Source organism: Diuraphis noxia, unplaced genomic scaffold (assembly GCF_037042655.1).
Source record: "Diuraphis noxia isolate RWA-SAM2 unplaced genomic scaffold, SU_Dnox_SAM2 contig0005, whole genome shotgun sequence".
Lineage (NCBI taxonomy): Eukaryota > Metazoa > Arthropoda > Insecta > Hemiptera > Aphididae > Diuraphis > Diuraphis noxia.
In genome coordinates, this window is record NW_028301715.1 from 48,431,802 (window position 1) to 48,451,153 (window position 19,352).

Genomic DNA, 19,352 nt, shown 5'->3' on the forward strand with positions numbered 1-19,352 from the left:
TAAATATATATAATATGTAATGTGTTATATAATATAATATTACTTAAATTAAGAAAACATATAAGTTTACTATTTTATTAATTACATTACCTAAAGGTATTAATCTTTATTTTTTTTTTTTACCTATTCTTTTTAAATATGAATGTCAGGAATAACTAACCTACCTGCGATCCGAAACTCCTGGTGTTCAGTATTCACTGAGTTCGGATCGTGGAGGACACCCTACCCATTGCCTCAATTTATGTCCTACCATGCAACTGTGCCTGCCCTAATATATCTTGACCTCCCTTTGGCCCTCCCTGGAAAAATGCCTGGCGCCGCCACTGGTTACCATATTATGAAGAAACTATATCTACTCCATTATTTTCTAGAAAATTAATTTCATTCATCAAACTTTGCATACATAAATCATTTTCAAATTCATTTAGGTCTATTGATTTTATTAGAACGGCTAAAAATTTTTTAGTTTGGAACTATTATCAGATAATGGAAAACTACAATAAATGGCTGACATTTGTTGTACCATGGAATGAGATCCTAATGGATTATTAATTTCTACATCATCAATATACAGAAAATATGGTATAAATATTTGAATTGCGGAAAAAAGGTTAGGTACTCTCTAAAACGAAAATATCCTAAATCATCATGGTGAATATCAACTCCGTATAACATCAACAAAATATTATAATACAATAATGTTATAGGTACTTATAAGTTATAAGGCTATTAGGTAAACATAACGTAAAAATTTAAAGGTACATTTTCAGTATTGGAACGTGGAAGCTATGTATAATAGGGTGTGTCACGAAGTTCTGGCCCATATTTCCATATGTCAGAACTTATGATACACTCGGTACATACGAGACGTATATTTTAGAGGGACTAAGTCTTCGGGCAATAGCAACGCGACTTCTTCCTATTGACTATTGTCATAAATGTGCAAATGACACGTCTTTGTACAGAAACATATATTTGAACTGTATTATATGTATATATAATATACAAATTTATTGGTACTATTCTGTTATCCCTACTACCGCGACTCTCAATTCTGTTATCTAAACTACCTCGCCGATGCCGCGACTACCTACTCAATTCTGTTATTTCGACTACTATAGTACTATCCAGATAGTTCCGTATTTTAATACATAATACACATCATGAATTGCCATTTATGTAATAATGTATATTAGTATAACGTTTATTATTAGCAATCACATAAATTATCACAGCAGTGGAGAGTTAGAGTATAAAACCACGATTTAAGATAGTATTAACTTAAATCGTGTATAAAACATAAAATCATCAAAATTATCACAAAACGTCAAATTACAAATTCTAAAATTATCGTATTAGTGGAAAATTATTATAATATATAACATAAAGTCATCAAAATTATCAATTAAACGTCAAGCGGTAGTATGGATAACAGAAAAGTACCTACCGTCAACCGGGTCAACTTGGGGCAAAAATATTATCTTTTAGTTTTACCTCCATAACGGTATCTTCTCAATTAATTAATGTGAGACAAGTATTCTGTTGTTATCTTAGAAATATTTAAAACCATTTTGCAAGTGTCGCAGCATCAAATTTTCAACGTAAGTATTAATTTTTATTAATTTTTTTTTTACTATTATCTATCGTTTTGAAAAGGTCCGAAAACTTACACTAATACTCATTGAATGAGACGTTTAACGTTTAACATAAAAATTGATAGTAAAAAATATGTTCAGATGTGTGTTAAATTTTCTAATCTACATAATAAATTATTATAATCCTGCATACATATCTGTAAATTGCATTTTACTTATTTAGTCCATCTTGGGCCACTATATTATTCATCCATGGTCAAATTAATAATTAGGATAAATTTAAAAAAGTTAATTCCATTTAAACAAGACTAACTTTAATACAATTTGGTCTGAATAGTACCTACGGTTATATTTTTAACTTTGTACGGATGGGTGAATGTCGAAGAAAAATTGGTGAAAATTATAAGAACAAGAATGTTTTTATTTTTTTGTATATGTTAATATACACTCACCAGGTACAAAATATATTTTTTAAATTCAAAAAATTATCTAGTATTTAAAAAAAATTTAAAATAGCGCCCCAAGTAAATTATAAAATAGATTTTTCATAAGAAAAACATGAATGCCCCATGATGTAAATATTTGGTACAACATGGGACAAGAAGAAAAATAAAAAAAACACATAGAAGGAATAATTTGTATGGTTTAAATGCAACAGAAATTAATAAATCAAACCTTAACTAAAAAAAATGTTATATTGAAAATACCTATAGAATAATTAAACATTAAACTTAAAGTTATTTATAATAAAATTTCAAAACTGCCCCAAGTTGGCCTGGTTGACGGTATTTATTATTATTAATCTTCTTCTCTTCGTGTTCGGGTAATTATTTATTATCATGTGGATATAGGTATGACGCACGTCCGGTTTTTCCTGCTTGTGGATTCTGGAATCCGGATATAAGATAGTTTTTGTGTGACCATTTTTGGGAAAAAAAAATCAATAAAAACATCGTCAATGACTACTGGACGACGCTACTAAATAATATTATATTATAATAACATTGTACACATTTTACTCGTTCCGCACGTGATGATAATATTGTATTGACTATTGCCACATTATAATAATATTATACAGAGTGTCCCACAGAGATCTGACATTCTGACAAATGAAATAACTTTTGTTCTAATCAATATTTTTGAAAAATTTTCTTTAAATATAATTCATAGACACTTGCGCTACATTTTTAGAATAATTTATTTTTTATTTTTTAATACTGAAAATAAAAAACTTAAAAATTGATGAAAAATGTTTTCAAAATATTTAATATGGCCAATTTGTAAATCTGATTTTTAGAAAAATTTATATGGTAAAAACACTTATTTAAGTCAAATGGGAGATTTTTTACAATTTTTTTTAAATATCAATATTTTCGTTAAGTAAATTACAATCTAGTTTATGTTAGAAACCTTGTAATTTCAAATAATAATAAAGTTTTTTAAAAATATTGTATAAGAACATTTTTAAATAAGTGCATGTTAAAATCTAATATTTTTTATCGTATTTATTTTAATAATATGTGAGGTATAAACTATAAATTACTATAATTTACCTAACGAAAATATTGATATTTAAAAAAATTGTAAAAAATCAGCCTTTTGACTTAAATAAGTGTTTTTACCATATCAATTTTTTTTAAAATCAAATTTACAAATTGGCTATATTGAATATTTCGAAAAAAAATTTGTCAATTTTTAAGTTTTTTATTTTCAGTATTAAAAAATAAAAAATGTGTTCTAAAAATGTAGCGCAAGTGTCTATGGATTATATTTAAAAGACATTTTTAAAAAATATTGATTAGAACAAAAGTTATTTCATTTGTCAGAATGTCAGATCACTTTGGGACACTCTGTATACCTTATTATTCAGTTATTGTCATCTTGATTGTGTATGGGTACCTCGTACCTATATTCATTTTTAACATACTTATCTTCCTATTGAGGAATAATTATTCATAACGTACCTATTTCAGGGAGATTTTTTGCTCAAGGTTAAGCTTTGATTCTATTTCTAATCTCTATATTATCTATTACCCCTTATCAGTTTAAGGGGGTTATGAAAATATTGGGTAAATTCTTTAAAAACGTAGTACCCCCTCACCAATCTTATAAATACGTACTATTCGTCTACGTCGTCGGGCGCAGTCGCCGTCAATCGTCGTATAGTCATACTTTTACAGTTTCACCATTATTAATAGTCCAAATTCAAACACTATCCACGCGGTTATATTATTATACAACGCATCCTGGCACTATAGATACTACACCTACATTGATAACTGCGGTTACATCAAGAGTGGACGACACGCATGATTGGGGTACATGTCTGAACAAGACACATATATTCTATGGACTGGGTGTGTGGGTCTGTACTTTGTAATATATTATGAAATATGGAACAACAAAATATAATAACGTTCCGTGAAAGTCATTCCCCTCCTTTCAATCGACGCCTTACATTCACGGTCGACCTTTCGGCTTTCGCCGTCCTAAATCGTAATTCGTAATGCCGTACGCACAACCACTGGCGCCGAACGCGCGTAGGTACTTTGAGGTAGTTCAATTTTGAACTTCCTTCAAAATTCGGTGGGTGGGTGAAATAATACAGTATACTTCCTAATTTTGCTGCTATGATTGTATTAAACACTGTAATGTCATTCTCATTAGTATAAATTGTGTAAACATCGTTTCGCCTGTTTCTCGGTCGTTTGAAGGGATTGGTGGGTCAATATCGAACTATTTGAACTACCTATTTTAATTTAATTCGGTGCCACACTGCACAACTATTACTTATAACTTGTATGCCGGTATTTTTATTTTTATTTATTTCATTGCACTACAAATATGAGTATTTGGCCCCTATGATAAGACTCGTGAGGTACTTTAAAATATCACATTATGTGATTCGCATATACATGGTTAATGCGATCGTGGCGTAACAAACATATAAATACGACATGACAATGTCAAGCAGACGCCTGTACATCGTTCGCAGGATCGTTATATTTTGTTTTTTGTAATAACGACAAACGAGTAAACGACTTTGAAATAGGTGTTAAAATATTATTATGATAAAATATTATATGGAATTCCCTTAATAAAAATGTTTGAACAGAGAACACCGCCCTAAAATGGTGGTCAAATTCCGATGGTTGGAAGTAAAGTAATTAAGTAAATCGGAATAATGCCGCCAACGAGATCATTCGATTTTTAAGGAGAAAATCACGAGGGATTTTTTTCCCGTCCACTCCTCGACAGTGGCGCTGCCCAGTGTCGGCGGCAGCGTCGTCGCGCGCTACGACAACACAACAATAATGACTATCACATATTTATTATTTTTTTATACGCACTCATATTTACTATCGAAGTAGTAGTTGTTGATATTGGAGGCAAGTGACGTGCATAATGCCAATACTTAAATAATATAGTGATTAAGTGATTACTGATTACGACGGCGACCTGCGAGTGAGTTGAGTTGTTGTTCCCAAGACCGTTTTTGTTCGTCCTCTCTCCTCTCTCCACCGCCGCCGAAAAGTAGATACAGGTAGGCACTGACGTCGTGGCCCACCCGTTGCACTGATAATAAATGGTCTGATCGACCGCCTTCGAATCCGATAGCCCAGAAAGGTCCGCAAGAGGATTTTTCAACGGATCCGGCCGAACATCGTCGTCAACGTTGGTGTCGCGCGTCTGGTTTTTAACTGGTAGTAATATAACATTAATCATTATTACTATTGTTGCAACACTAACGCAACTGAACACGACGCCCTCGCCGCCATCGACACCGGAACAACACATTCGCGAGTGTCACGTACGGTCAACAATTATAATTCATCAACTGCGATGATGATGTGTTGTCGATAACCACCACGTATAGTCGTTGGCAGCGAATGAATAATTTTTGTTTGTTTGTTTCCTATCTCGAATAGTCGATCACTGCAAGTACAATCGCGTTATCACTACATTCGCTTCAAAGGAAATATGTGGAAAGTACGAGAACTCGCCGATAAAGTGTGAGTATTGAATATGAACAATAACTTCCGGCTATCTGTCCCATCTGATGATGGGCCATCGCGGTGTTAGTAATGATCGTTAACAATTGAAATAATGTGTGCGTTGTATGTTAATAGGACCAACGTAGTCCTCAACTACACAGAAATTGAAGCTAAAGTCAGAGAAGCCACCAACGATGAAGCTTGGGGTCCAACAGGTAAAATATTTCTTCACTATACATTTCGTTTCTTTGTGTATTTTTTCATGTAATTTATTTTTCTATGGTATCTAAAATTAAAAATTATAGTTAAAAAATCATTCACTTTTCATTTAGTTAAAGAATATGTATCAATTTTCATGGATACTAAATATTTAAAACCTAAGGTTTTATTCTACAGAAAATTTAACTTAACTATTCTGTTATTAATTTATTTTTTGAATTGCTTAAATTTACATATAATTTATTTAGTATAATATACTCAGTTTCTCAGTTTAAATCTGATGTTTAAGCTGGATTTTTAGAGCAATTTTTAAGTTACCTGATAATCAATACTATAATATTTGTTATGCTATACTGTGTGTTTAGTATATACCTAGATCTTATTTCAGTATTTTAAATTTATAGGTAATCTAATGCAAGAAGTAGCACAAGCAACATTTATGTTTGAGCATTTCCCTGAAGTCATGGGAATGTTATGGAAACGAATGTTGCATGAGAACAAGAAAAATTGGCGAAGGACTTATAAAGTGAGTGTTATTAAATAATGAGTATTTATGGATGTATTAAAATTAATAAGATAGTCAAATATTAAAAACATTTATATATTTGTGAATATTTTTTTAAACTTTTTATTCATCATATTATTATTGAACTTAGTGACTTTTATTGCAATCAAATTAATTTGTCATTAATTTCTTTATTAGTTATAACATAATCACATTTCTCTAATTTTTAACTTCATTATTGATAAAAACCATTATTAAATTCATTACGCATGTTCAATATAATTATTTGATTGTTTTTATATAAGTGTACCATATGTATATAGTATAGTAAAAACCATGTATGATATAATATAACATTGGCCTCATAAGTCATAATAACTGTAAAATAATCTAAATTTTTCTGAATATTCAATTTAGGGTATTTACTATTTAGTATTTATGAAAATATTATATAATAATTTTTAATTTACCTATAAATAATTAACTAATATTCTCTATGATAATTTTTTTTTAGAGTCTATTATTATTAAATTATTTAGTTAAAAACGGATCTGAAAGAGTGGTTACATCAGCACGTGAACATATTTATGATTTAAGAGGATTAGAAAACTATTCTTTTGTTGATGAATTTGGTAAAGACCAGGGAATCAATATAAGGTATATTAATTGTTGTCATAAAATTTAAATAACTTCAAAAAAATTAGATAAAAATGTATTGCAATTTATTATTTATAGGCACAAAGTAAGGGAGCTGATTGATTTTGTACAAGATGATGATAAGTTGCGAGAAGAAAGAAAAAAAGCTAAAAAAAACAAAGACAAATATATTGGACTGTCCAGTGAAGCCATGGGTTACAAAGGATCAGGTAATGTTATATATTTTATCAGTTGTTTACTAATTTTAACAGTAATAATTTTATAAATTAGGAGTTGAGAAGTGGGATGAAGCACCAAGGTGGAAAAAGGACAGTAATAATGAATTTAGTGACAAAAAAAGTAGTAGTACACTAGGTTTTGAAGAATCACCTAATAACAGGTAAATATTATATATTTATATAAAGGTAGGTAAGGTATATAACCTATATATACTTAATTTGGGTTAAAAAGGAACCTCGGCACTACCAGTTTTTTTGGGTGATAGTCAAACCGTCTGTCTCCCAACCTAGACTATCTTCTTTATTAAAAATTTATTTTTGGGTTTAGGTACCTACCAATGTTATTATTATGTATCACAAATTACATTTTTTGTGATCAAAAAAATATAAATACCTATGAAAATTGTTGTATTTGTTATCTGTTAATTTTTAATGTAATTCTAACTAGACTAGTTCTGTTAGCACCTCTACTATATTTTAATTTTAATCATTTATTTTTTTTTTTTGCACATTAATATGTCTAAATACCTACATAAATAATATTATAAAATATAAAATAATAAACACAGTAAGAAATTGGGGAAAACTCTGTAGTATGAAAAAATGTAGTCAAATACATGTAAACAGTATGACGTTATTTAATGAGTTAATGTCAAGTATAATGTAAGTAACAAATAATTACCAATGTAACTATGTAAGTAATTAATGAAGTAATTTATGAAGTATACTACTATACTATGAAAAAATATTGATTACTAGAGTGTTATCAACTGGTATGTCTTTCTCTCAAGACATTATCATCAGCGCTTCCAAACGATCTTCAATCATTGTGCTACGTAAGCGAGTTTTAATTAAGGGGATTGGAAGCGGTGATTTTCTGTCTTTGTCTAACACACGTGGGACATACAATACGCCTGACAAAAATTAAAGTACTTCTAGTTGTTCGATTTAAAATATGTAAAGATATGTTAATTGATATACATGTTTACTTTGCATCGGTCGAAGCACTTTTTCAATTGTAGCAATATTTAGATAAGAATAAATATTTTAAATTTTATAAATTTGTCAAATTTTTTTTATTAATTATATTAAAAATATGCTTTGACTGATGCAAAGTAAATTTGTATACCAATTCAAAAATCGTTACATATTTTAAATCGAGCAACTAGAAGTACTTTAATTTTTATCAGGCGTATTGTATGTTTCACGTGTGTTAGACAAAGACAGAAAATCACCGCTTCCAATCCCTTTAATTTCAACTTTGAAAATGCTCTTTCTGGCGATGCTTAATAGATGACATTATGTGATCTTCAGATGTTTCATGCCTAATTATTTTAGCAGGCCCATTTTTCCATAAATTGAATCCATGTTATGTCCAATGCTAGTTAGATTGTTTTGTTTTAAATAAAGCACAATAATGGCAAAATATTTTATCAATTTTTATAGAGTAAGACAACCATTTTTGTTTCATTACACTTCCATCACTTTTCCAATACCAAGATTCATGAAAGGACCAACCAATCTTATCCTTTGGAAAGTGTTTGTCAGGTAGATCACTTGTCAAAGGCTGTGAAGGTCCTTTTTTTTAAAAAAACTCTAAGATCTGGAGTAAGTTTTTCTGTTTTGGTGAATATAACAGAATCGCCATCCACTACAAACATAAAAATAGTCAATTATAATATAACTTTTTTGTAATAGTAATATAAAGCACTATATATAGCCTATATATTCTCACTTTCTAAGTCATTGAGAACAGTTCACTGAACAGTGAACACTGCTACAGGTGGGGGTCAGGGGACATGAATTACATAACATTATAATTAATAACGTATTGGCGCACAATATCTATCCTGCTAACAATTGTTACGATAATAAAGGTAAGTTCGGTGGAAAAGAATAATAATGGGTATTGGGTACGCTCATGTATGAAATTGTATGTAAAAAAATGCCTAAAATTCTGTGACGTTATATTTGTGTAAATTTTTTTTTATAGTGATGAAAATGATATAGTCGATTCAGAACCAGAATTTGATTTGCCTCATAAACCTCCTGCTGAAGCATATAAAGATCGTAGTATGTCACCTACCAAAATTCAAAGTCCTGCTAAACATAGAACACCTATTAAACGCATTGATTTGGGTGCAGCTGCACATTATGGAAAGACACAAAGTGTGATCAACTCTCCAGTATCTACTAATAATCCTTTGGATACAGGGACCAGCTCTATTGATTTGTTAAATATTGTGGGCAACAGCAATAATCAATCAAATGATTTTGGAGATTTTAATGCAGTTTTCAGTGCTCCTTCTAATACTGACAGCGTCATTGAAAATAATAGGTAACTTTATATTTATACTTAATAAATTGAGCTTGGAAATAGTGTTACTTAATGAATCATTCATTCGGCCTATGGGTCTTAACGTGATGGCTCATGATCGGCACGGCTTCAGAGGGGTAATCGGAAAAAAAATCCTCGACCCTAGGAAAAAAAAATCCCCAGACTACAGTATTACTCACAACCTCATTCACAAATATTTTTTAAACGTTAATTGGTATCTATAATTACCCCATTATTAATATTTAATTACAAATACAAATATTATACCTATTATATTATACTATATTATTACATTATAACATTCAATAAATTAATATAGTTGTTAGAAAAACAAAGTTTTTATTAAAAAATTATATTTTTAAATATTTTTTATCCTTATAATTTTAACTAAAAATATCTATAAAAAATACCGAGTACCTAGTATGTCCCATAGAGTATTTTAGATTTTTTTCAAACACTTATGATAAACCTTGTTTTAAATTTTCAATACTTAGCTATAGAAATTGAAATTTTTTTGCATTTTTAGAAAATGTTTGTAATTTTTGGTATTAATTATTTTTGTTTTCCGTTATAATTACATTTAAAAATGTCAACAGTTTTTTCTCTGATATACAGGACGTCCCGCGAGGATTTACCCATTGCGATATCTCACGAAATAATGGAGATATCGAAATTCTGGTTTTATAATAAGATTCACTAGGATAAGAACTACAATTATTTCATTTATTAATTTATTTTAATGTTTTTGTAAAAAATGTATTTTTTTTATTTAATTATTTCCAAAAAAATTAAAGATAACCATCTTGTAGAGTTTATTTTTCTGAAGATATTGACGTTTATAAATTTTATTTTCATTAATTTCCTGATTTATAATATTTTTTCTAGTTTTGAAGAAATAAAATATGATAATAATTTATAACTATTTGGAACACGGAAGGTATTCTCGGCCGGCCGTATGGGAATGTGCGCGGCGCGGCGGGTCACATGTTTGATAACATTACTGTGTTAAATACCTAATTCGCAATTTTTCTCGAAACAAAAAAAATTATTAAAAATCAGGAAATTAATGAAAATTAAATTTTGAAACGTCAATATCTTTAGAAAAATAAACTCTACATAAAAAAGCTATCTTTAATTTTTTTGGAAATAATTAAATAAAAAAATATATTTTTTAACTTTTTTACTAAAACATTAAAATCAATTAAAATATGAAATAATTGTAGTTCTTATCCCTGTGAGTCTTATTACAAAACCAGAATTTCGATATCACCATTATTTTGGGATATATTGCAATGGGTAAATCCTCACGGGACACTGTATAAAGTCATAATCATAACGTTTGATTTATAAATAGCTTTAAAATATTTAAAATATTTTGAAAATGTTATCATACATTCATACATAGAAAACATCATATAAACATTTGTTGAAAATTTCAAAAAAACTACAAACAATTATATTATTATATGTTTTTACAGTGAATAGGTACCTACGTTTAGTGATTATTGTTTGATAATTATTATATTATTATTTATATTTTCTATATGCTATGTTTTTGCTGTGAGTAGGTGTTAATCAACGTTTAAAAATATATGTTCAACCATTTTCATGAGGCTGTGAGTACTATTGCGGTGTGGGGATTTTTTTTCCGCAATTCCTCCAGAGGATATCACCTGCGTCCAGTTAAGGTTCTCAGGATTTATGTGAGATGGCTCATGGCCCATGGCGGGGAGGATGTTCGAATGCGGAACGGGTTCGCCGCCAAAACCATGGACGCTCCAAGTCGCGCAAGATATCGAAGCTCCGCGCGACGGGTTCCGCACGGTAGTCCCGCGCCGCCGTCAACTGCCGGCGAGCCGGCCATCGCGAACCTTTTTTTACAATTAGGTTTCGACTTATATTTCTGGATCCAATGACCGACATTTAAACAACTAAAACACACACGATTCTTACGGGCTCATTTGGTACGACATTTTTCCGACCAAGACTTAAAACGCGTACATACGCCTAGCGCGCGCGTGATTCGGTACAACACGGACAACTCGCGTCCCCCTTTGCCGTTACAAACGACATCGGTCGGGGACCGTTCGACATCCCGCCGTAATCTCCCTTCTTGCGCGCCGTACCTGACGGCTTGCCCGCCTTGGACGCTGGCGCAGCAGCAGCGCCAACCTTCTGCGGGTCAGTGACAAGCTCCAATATAGATACGCGCGTGGGGACAAATTTTAACAACTCCACAATTGACGGAAACTCCGTCTTACTGTCCGACTCGAATAACTTGCGCGTAGCGACAGGCAAACGTCTGAACGCGACCGTAAATAAAATAAAGGAACCCATATTCGGTACATTGAGCGCTTCGATTAGCGAAATATTTTCGTTGAACGTACTCACAAAATTATTTAGGTCCGATAACGATTCCTGCGACATGGCCGGAGAGTTTAACAATTTATTACTAATGACGTAGCAACTAATCGCGGTCGATAAAACCGCTCGGATAACACAGACCATGCGAGCACATAATTATCTGTGGAAACCGGAATACCACGTAACGCGTCACCCTATTAGATAACACATTTTATCGATGTTTGGAATATCACGCGAATCAACTTGTTCCCTAAATCTATCGCGAAATGTTGGCCATAATCGGAAATCCCCGTTGAACTCCGGGAGCGGAATTTTTGGTAACCGTGCCGCCAGTTTTGTGCACGCTAGCAAGGGGTTCTGCGCTCATTGACCGGTTGACCCTAAAGCGTCCCATACACGATACAATTAATCGCACGACATATTGTACAACGGTTTTATTTAATAGTTGTACCAATTTCAAATTAGCAGTACGCGATATCCGACACATTAATACGACTTGTTGTACTACACAGTGGCGGCGCCAGAATTTTAATACCAGGTGTGCCAGGCTGGGGCCCAAATTTTTTAGAAAGGGTCAAATTGTTGACTTGATATTTAATATATATTAATATTAACAATAGTGATGACAGGCAATTGCGCAGAGGGGGGGTAGGAGGGTCAACTTCCAAGTTTTCAATTTTTTTTACAATTCATCGTGTTAACTTACTAAAACAGTGATTTGTAAAAATGTATTAATAGTATTTATTTCCTAACAAAATATATATTCATGTAAAAGTATATTCATCAAAAGTACATAAAAATCGAGATAAAAATAGAATGCTTTCCCTTCTATTTTCCTTATCATAGTTGGTTAATAATCTAATCCCGTTGTTCATGGAATTTTCAACAAAATTATTAAAAACATTGATTAATATTTAATAATAACTATATAGTAAGTATAATGTATTATTTTCGTATTCAGCCGCTGGAAAATACTCGTTATTTATGAGGCTTGAAATCATAGTGCATAGTTTAAAAGTTTAAACCCATTCAAAATGTTGTTCACGCCATCTATTATGACTTAATATTTTCATATTTTGATTTATTCAAGAGATATTTTTTAGTATTCTAGTATGATTAAATTTAATTTTTGGGGTGGGCCACAAGGGGGCCTGGGATTTTTTAAGGTGGGCCCGGGCCCACCTTGGCGCCGCCACTGGTACTACAAGTTGTTCAACTCATCGTATATTATATTGGTAGGAGCGTCATTACGATTTGTCGCATTTCAGACTTGTCGTACGATAGATTTTATGCAAGTTCAAACGTCATCCGTCATACGTTACGATAATCTTTTGTGAAATCGTATCAAACAAAGTTGTACAATCTGTTGTACGATTAATTGTATCGTGTATGGGCCTACTGTATGGGCTCTGCTGTCAAAAATGTATACGCCGATACCGATCCTACGAGTTGTGCGGTTGAAGGCTGCAGCGGGGACAGGTTACTCAATAATATGTACTCACAAGATAAATGTTTAGGGTCGGAAACACGTATATTTTGCAACAAATAATTATAATTCAATTAGCGGGCGCCCAAAATAGTAATATCAACTTAAAACTAAATACCATAGCTGGTGAACAATAATTATATTTAAACAGCCCACTGACACGTGGGACTGAAACAAATAGACCGGAATACGGCTACTACGTGACTCGGCGACTACCGGACATCGGTACCTCGCCGGAACAGCGACGGCGGACAAATCTTCGGCTCGTCGCCCGACGATGATGGCCCGTGGTTCCACGCGAGTAGCGCGAACGCGAAAATGAAATAATCCGCGGCAAACACTCGCGATCACGCGGAGGGTAAAACGGAACACGCACGCGGTGTAAATAAATGAGAGTGAATACTCGAGGTGAGCTTAGCGTCGGACGTCGATCACGATGCTCATACGCGAATTTTATTATTGCACTCGGCGCAACTGGTACGTGCCTATCGCGACAACGCAAAACGTACTTCAATAGGTACTAGTAGGTACCGACCGTGAACGTTGATCACAGCTCGGGCTCACGGACACTTCGGGTTCACAAGAGGTTTTCACGACACACAAGGAAACGATAACGAGAAAGGTGCCCCATGTTTAGCCGTCGGAAAATTACAAAAAAGTTCGCGACGGCCGATGACCAGCTCGCCGGCCGTTGACGGCGACGCGGGACTACGGAGGGGGAACGCGTCGCGCGGAGCTTCGACATTTTGCGCGACTTGGAGCGTCCATGGTTTTGGGCTTTGTTTTGGCAGCGAACCCTTTCCGCGTTCGAACACTTAATTACCTAACCCTAACCTAAGTATCAACACTTCATTAACAATTGTAAAAAAAAATTTGTGATTTGCATCCTTTTTAAATAGATATCTGAAGAAAACTTTTAAAATTCAACTGCAAAGTACATTTAGCATTTAGCATTTATTATAATTTTAATAGAATGTTTTTTCCCTCGTTTCAGTACCAATAGCGACGAATTTGCTGATTTTAGTTCAGCATTTACCCAATCTGTGTCTTTAAACAGCAATTCAACTAATTTATGTAAGTGTATTTTTCTATTGTTCAATATCTGTTGAATAAAATAAAAATATGTTTTTTTTTAGCTAACCAAAGAATTATTTCCAATTCTGATCTCTTAACATCGTTACCACAGTCATCTACCAATGGAACAAGCCGTAACTTGTTAGATTTGAACTTTGACGCTTTAGATAACACAGGTAATATGTCTATGATCTATTGACTATTATTATTAACAAAAGTATTATTAGCTATTTCAATTTCCTAAATTTTATTAGAACAGTTGAATAACATTTTATAATTTTAGTAGAAGTTGGTTTCTTTTATAATTTATACAGATAAGGTTAGAAAACTGGATTTTTTTTATTATAACTTTTCAGCAACTGGAATGATGTTGAAGACACTTCTAGAATCCATTCACCAACGTTCAGATTCCAATATTAAAAGATTTTTTCAAGAATTTATTGAATATTTGCCAGGTCCAATGACTCCACAAAAATTTACAAAACATGATTGTTACCCAAACTATTCTCAAGTTATCAAAGTATACAGCCAAGTACTTGAAATAATTTTAGAACAAACAAATTTTGTTGATTATATCGATTTGATTTCACCAATATTTGCCCCAGACGGCGGTACTTTAGAAATGCTAGACATATCACTACATGTTTTATTAAACTATGTCACTTTAAATGCATTATCTCTTAAAACTGATTATGCCATTGAATTAATCAGCTTAATATTAAAAAGTGATTTGATAAAATCATCATTGATTACTGAAACTTTAAATTCTAATCATAATCGTTTTGTGGTTGTCATTGAATTTTTATTGTCATTACCACATAGACTAGCTAACAAAGTTGGGAAGAATATACCTAAATTGTTTATGCCTGTAGAGTTTTCTAACAGAATAATGAATCATATATTGTTTGTCATCGACCAATTGAGCCAATTTTATACTTTGGAAAACATGAAACCTAATACAAAGCCACTTTCAATAATTTTAGGCAAAACTATTGCTTCTTATCTTCAAAATGATTTTTCTACTTCTTTGAAAATTTTAGAATGTTGGTGTTTAAATGATAACTATGCAGTTGTTGTAAAAAGTATTCTCTCAGAACTTGACCGACGAGCTATTGATAGACTTGGTTATTTGTTTTGTCGTAAATTATCAACATCTAATTCACTATATAATCTTATTGGAAATGCAGTAAGTGATATGCCCAACTGGAATTACACTTTTTGCAAAAAAATGATATTTCTTAATTATTATGAAGATGAAAATATAGCATTAAATCTAATGAATTACTTATACTTAGTTCAAAAACATTCTAATTCTAATATATTAAGTACCATAATCTTAGAACTTATTCAAATTTGGGGAAATAAAAGTGCTTTGATTCACACACCTTTTGAACAACATTACTACTTATCAAAACTTATTGTTATTGGATTAGTATGTCTATCAAATTTAACATTGGATGACCAATTTAAAAAAGATGTTGAGATTAAACTCTTTGAAGGTGTTCCCATTCATCTGGAGAGTTCAGAAGAAAAAGTTCGAACCATAGGAATGATAGTCGCAGAGATTATAATTGGTATTGTGAAGAGTAAAGAAAAAGAAGGTGCTCCCACTTTAAACTTTGAGTACAACAAATTACTAGATGAATCCAAATTGATAGTAAAATCATTGAATGAATTAAAAAATTTCAAAAACCGCGATGAATTAGTATTTAACGATGCTTTTAAAATGTTGAATAACTTTTTTGAAGATTCAGATATTATCAAAACCGGATGTACGAATACATTAACTAGAGTTCATGAAAAAGTAGTGAATAATACAGAAATTACAGTTGAAAATATTTTAGACAGCGATGATGATGAATTTGAGCCTTACGATTTATCTAATGATGTTGAAATGGATGTAAAAAATAGACCCAAATACATACGTGATCTTATTGACGGTTTCAATGAACAAAAAGATTGTAAGGTGTGGCTTGGCTGTTTAGAAGCATCTGAAAGTCTAATTAAATCACAGTTACCCAATGATGATGTTTCATTTGCCATTGAGCTGTTGACATTATTAATCAGTATGGAACAACAATTTTACATGGAGAATTTTGAAAGCGTTAGATATCAATCTGCTGTTGCTGTAGTTTCTGTTTTTCCGTATGAGTGTGCTAAACACCTATGTCATCTTTTTTATGAATCCATTGGCAAATATGCAGTTTCTCATCGTATTTTAATACTAAATATTTTAACTGGTTCTGCTAAAGAATTATCAGGCTTTCAAAATGTTGAAGAGAAACAAGAAGAACCAATTGCAATAGTGAATACTTCAAAGTATTGGGAAGATATTATCAAAAAAAGAGTTCAGCTAAAGACCAGAATAATTTCCAATCCTAGAAAACCCGTTAAATCTCAAATTAATCGTTTTGTATCTGTAGCTGATGCATTTTTTTTCCCTCTCATTCGCGGAAATTTAATTGAACCAATTGTTTCACAAATTGACAATACTAAGCAGTTAGACATTCTTGGAGTTCATCTATTAAATTCATTATCAGTTATATTATGCTGTGCAATTAATTCCATGCATGCAACCCGTATGGGTGCAGAGCTTTTAGAATGGACATGGTCATTAAGATTTCATAAAGATGTGAAAATAAGAATTGCCGTTATGGGCTGCCTAGCAGCCGTTTTGTTGTCTGTGCCTAAATCTAGATTAGTTGACTTGGGTAGCTCATTAGTTGAGTTTGTGATGTGGTTGGAAAATGTTGTTACATCTGAAGGGGTAATAAATAAAATCGATAACGAAGTAAATCAAGAAGCAAGAAAATTCGCCCTTCAAGTTCTGTTACTTTATAGAAATGCTGTTGGTGATCAAAATATGTTTCCATAACAATTATAATATTTCAATTCCATAAATATATAATGTGCATTCTAGTTAAAGAAAAATATTATGTTTGTGTTTAATTTAATATGAATTAAAATTGATAATTTCTTTTGTATCTAATTTTGCATTACTTATTTATTTTTATATTCCTTTGAGTAATTTTGTGTATAAATAAGACCTTTACGATTTCCAGTGTCTTCCTTGCCATTGAATCAAATGATTCAACCGGTAACATTTGCTCAGAATAATAGTGATACTGAAAATCAATCTTCTGGAAGCTTAAATAAATTACAGGTATTTAAGAATAATATTAAATTAACTGAAAAAATCTAGAGATAGTTTATTATAAAATATGTTTTGAAAATAATGACTCAGTTTCCTGTCATTTTTTTTCTTGATAAAATAATTCATTGTTAGATCTAATTCGGTTTATATTATTGTTTTTAAGGTTATTAAAATATAATGAAAAAAATATGATTCCTAGATTTTAAAGTTTGATTATCAAAAATAAATTAATCATGTATTCCATGACAATTTTTATTTTTAGCTGGGCAGCACTTGGAGTGGAGTAAAGGGCCTAAATATAGACTTGGATAATTTATTATCACCCGGTAGTAAATCGCCAAATTCAATTTCAATGTCTATGAACCAAATGGCTAATAACAACAATAGTCTTGGTAAATAAAATTAACTAGTTTTCAATAAAATTTGATGAAATACTATTCAGTTAAAATGTTTAGTTGAATTTATGTTCAATTTAGTTACGTTTTAAATATCTATTATTCATAAACAAATTATTATTTTGAAAATCGGTAAAATTTTCTTTAATATTTCATCAATTAATGTTGACAAATAATTATCTGTCATCATTCAGATTAGTATGTTATTTGTTTAATTTATTATTTGTTTTAGGTGGAAAACAAAATGCCTTTTTTGATTCTAACGATGTACTAATGCCTACTCAACAAGCATTTTCTGCTAGCTTCAAGTGATATTTATTAAACTAATTTTAAAAGTTACAATATAATTGATTATTGTGCAAGAAATGATTTAAAACTTGTGGGAAAGTGTTTCCTATTTATATATATTTTTCTTTAAAGGTTGTGGGACTCTTATTAACCAAATTAAGATCATAGTATAGTGATGTAAATATCACCAACAAATTGTAACCATAAAATGAATGAAAAATGATCTATATTTATCAAATTATGATTGCGGTTCAATAAGTCTGGAAAATTGTTACATAATTTTAAATGATCCTTTTATACTTCTTTCTGTAACAATATATTTTAATAAGCTCAAATATGAATATTAATATTATATTCATTTATGTGTTTCATTTAAAATTCTAAATGTTCGTACGTTTTCATTTTTATTCACAGAGATATAAGTTTAAAATATGGGATCTTTGTAATCTATGTCTTAATATTTAATATTAATTAAAGTACCTAACGTTTAATTCTAATGTACATGATGATATAAAAAATTGAAAATGTCATCATTGGTATCAAATAGTATTTGAGAAATACTATTTTAATAACATATCACATCAAAGTGTACGTGTCAAAGGTCATATCATTTGTTTGTTCGTTTTTCTCTAAGACAAATCTGTACTTGATTTAATGATGAACATTTTAATTTGAGTTTGGTGCTTATATTTTGGGACAAGTAAACTTTATAAATGTTTCTTGTATGGCTCAAGTGAACTATATCCAACAGTATTTTTTTTTCTAACCACAATATTATTTGTTGCAATTTGTTAATTTTTGGATTATTTGAATACAATTGATTTTAAATACCTATTATTATTTACAATTTTATTAAGTTTATGTACCTAATCTATGTTTTATTTTAATTATTTGTTAATTTGAATTTGATTCCAATATTATTTCCTTTCAAATTTTAATTAGAATATTAATATTTACCTATTGTGTTATTAATAAAATTATTTTGTTGATTATGTCGTTTTAAGTATGTTTTACTTCATGTTTCAAATTATTGTCAGGATTGATTAATAGGTATTAGATAC

At 30.9% G+C, this 19,352-nt stretch overlaps 1 protein-coding gene and 1 long non-coding RNA gene across 3 annotated transcripts; one reads left to right on the plus strand and one right to left on the minus strand.

Annotated features, from left to right (window-relative positions):
- The first annotated feature begins 4,888 nt into the window (after nucleotides 1-4,888).
- On the plus strand, nucleotides 4,889-19,283 carry lqfR (clathrin interactor lqfR). Of its 2 annotated transcripts, XM_089229802.1 has the most exons (12): nucleotides 4,925-5,611; nucleotides 5,729-5,808; nucleotides 6,217-6,338; nucleotides 6,832-6,974; nucleotides 7,053-7,183; nucleotides 7,245-7,353; nucleotides 9,186-9,530; nucleotides 14,375-14,454; nucleotides 14,517-14,630; nucleotides 17,517-17,617; nucleotides 17,871-18,000; nucleotides 18,236-19,283. In XM_089229802.1, exons 1-12 carry the CDS (start codon nucleotides 5,580-5,582, stop codon nucleotides 18,313-18,315), a joined length of 1,467 nt encoding a protein of 488 aa, XP_089085928.1. In that variant the 5' UTR covers nucleotides 4,925-5,579; the 3' UTR covers nucleotides 18,316-19,283. The 2 variants fall into 2 exon arrangements, with proteins under 2 accessions (XP_015369105.2, XP_089085928.1); XM_015513619.2 differs by lacking the exons at nucleotides 17,517-17,617; nucleotides 17,871-18,000; nucleotides 18,236-19,283 and adding an exon at nucleotides 14,811-17,443 and having other exon boundaries at nucleotides 4,889-5,611.
- On the minus strand, nucleotides 7,807-12,702 carry LOC149055442 (uncharacterized). The gene is made up of 2 exons (XR_016192185.1): nucleotides 11,922-12,702; nucleotides 7,807-8,843 (listed from the first exon to the last, which is right to left on the minus strand). It is a non-coding gene; the product is annotated as an uncharacterized LOC149055442 (long non-coding RNA).
- Nucleotides 19,284-19,352: the final 69 nt, after the last annotated feature.

Coding starts and splice junctions, on each gene's coding strand:
- lqfR (XM_015513619.2), top strand. CDS start 5,580: ATGTGGAAAGTACGAGAACTCGCCGATAAAGT. Junction 5,612..5,728: donor CGAGAACTCGCCGATAAAGT/GTGAGTATTGAA, acceptor GTATGTTAATAG/GACCAACGTAGTCCTCAACT. Junction 6,339..6,831: donor ATTGGCGAAGGACTTATAAA/GTGAGTGTTATT, acceptor ATTTTTTTTTAG/AGTCTATTATTATTAAATTA.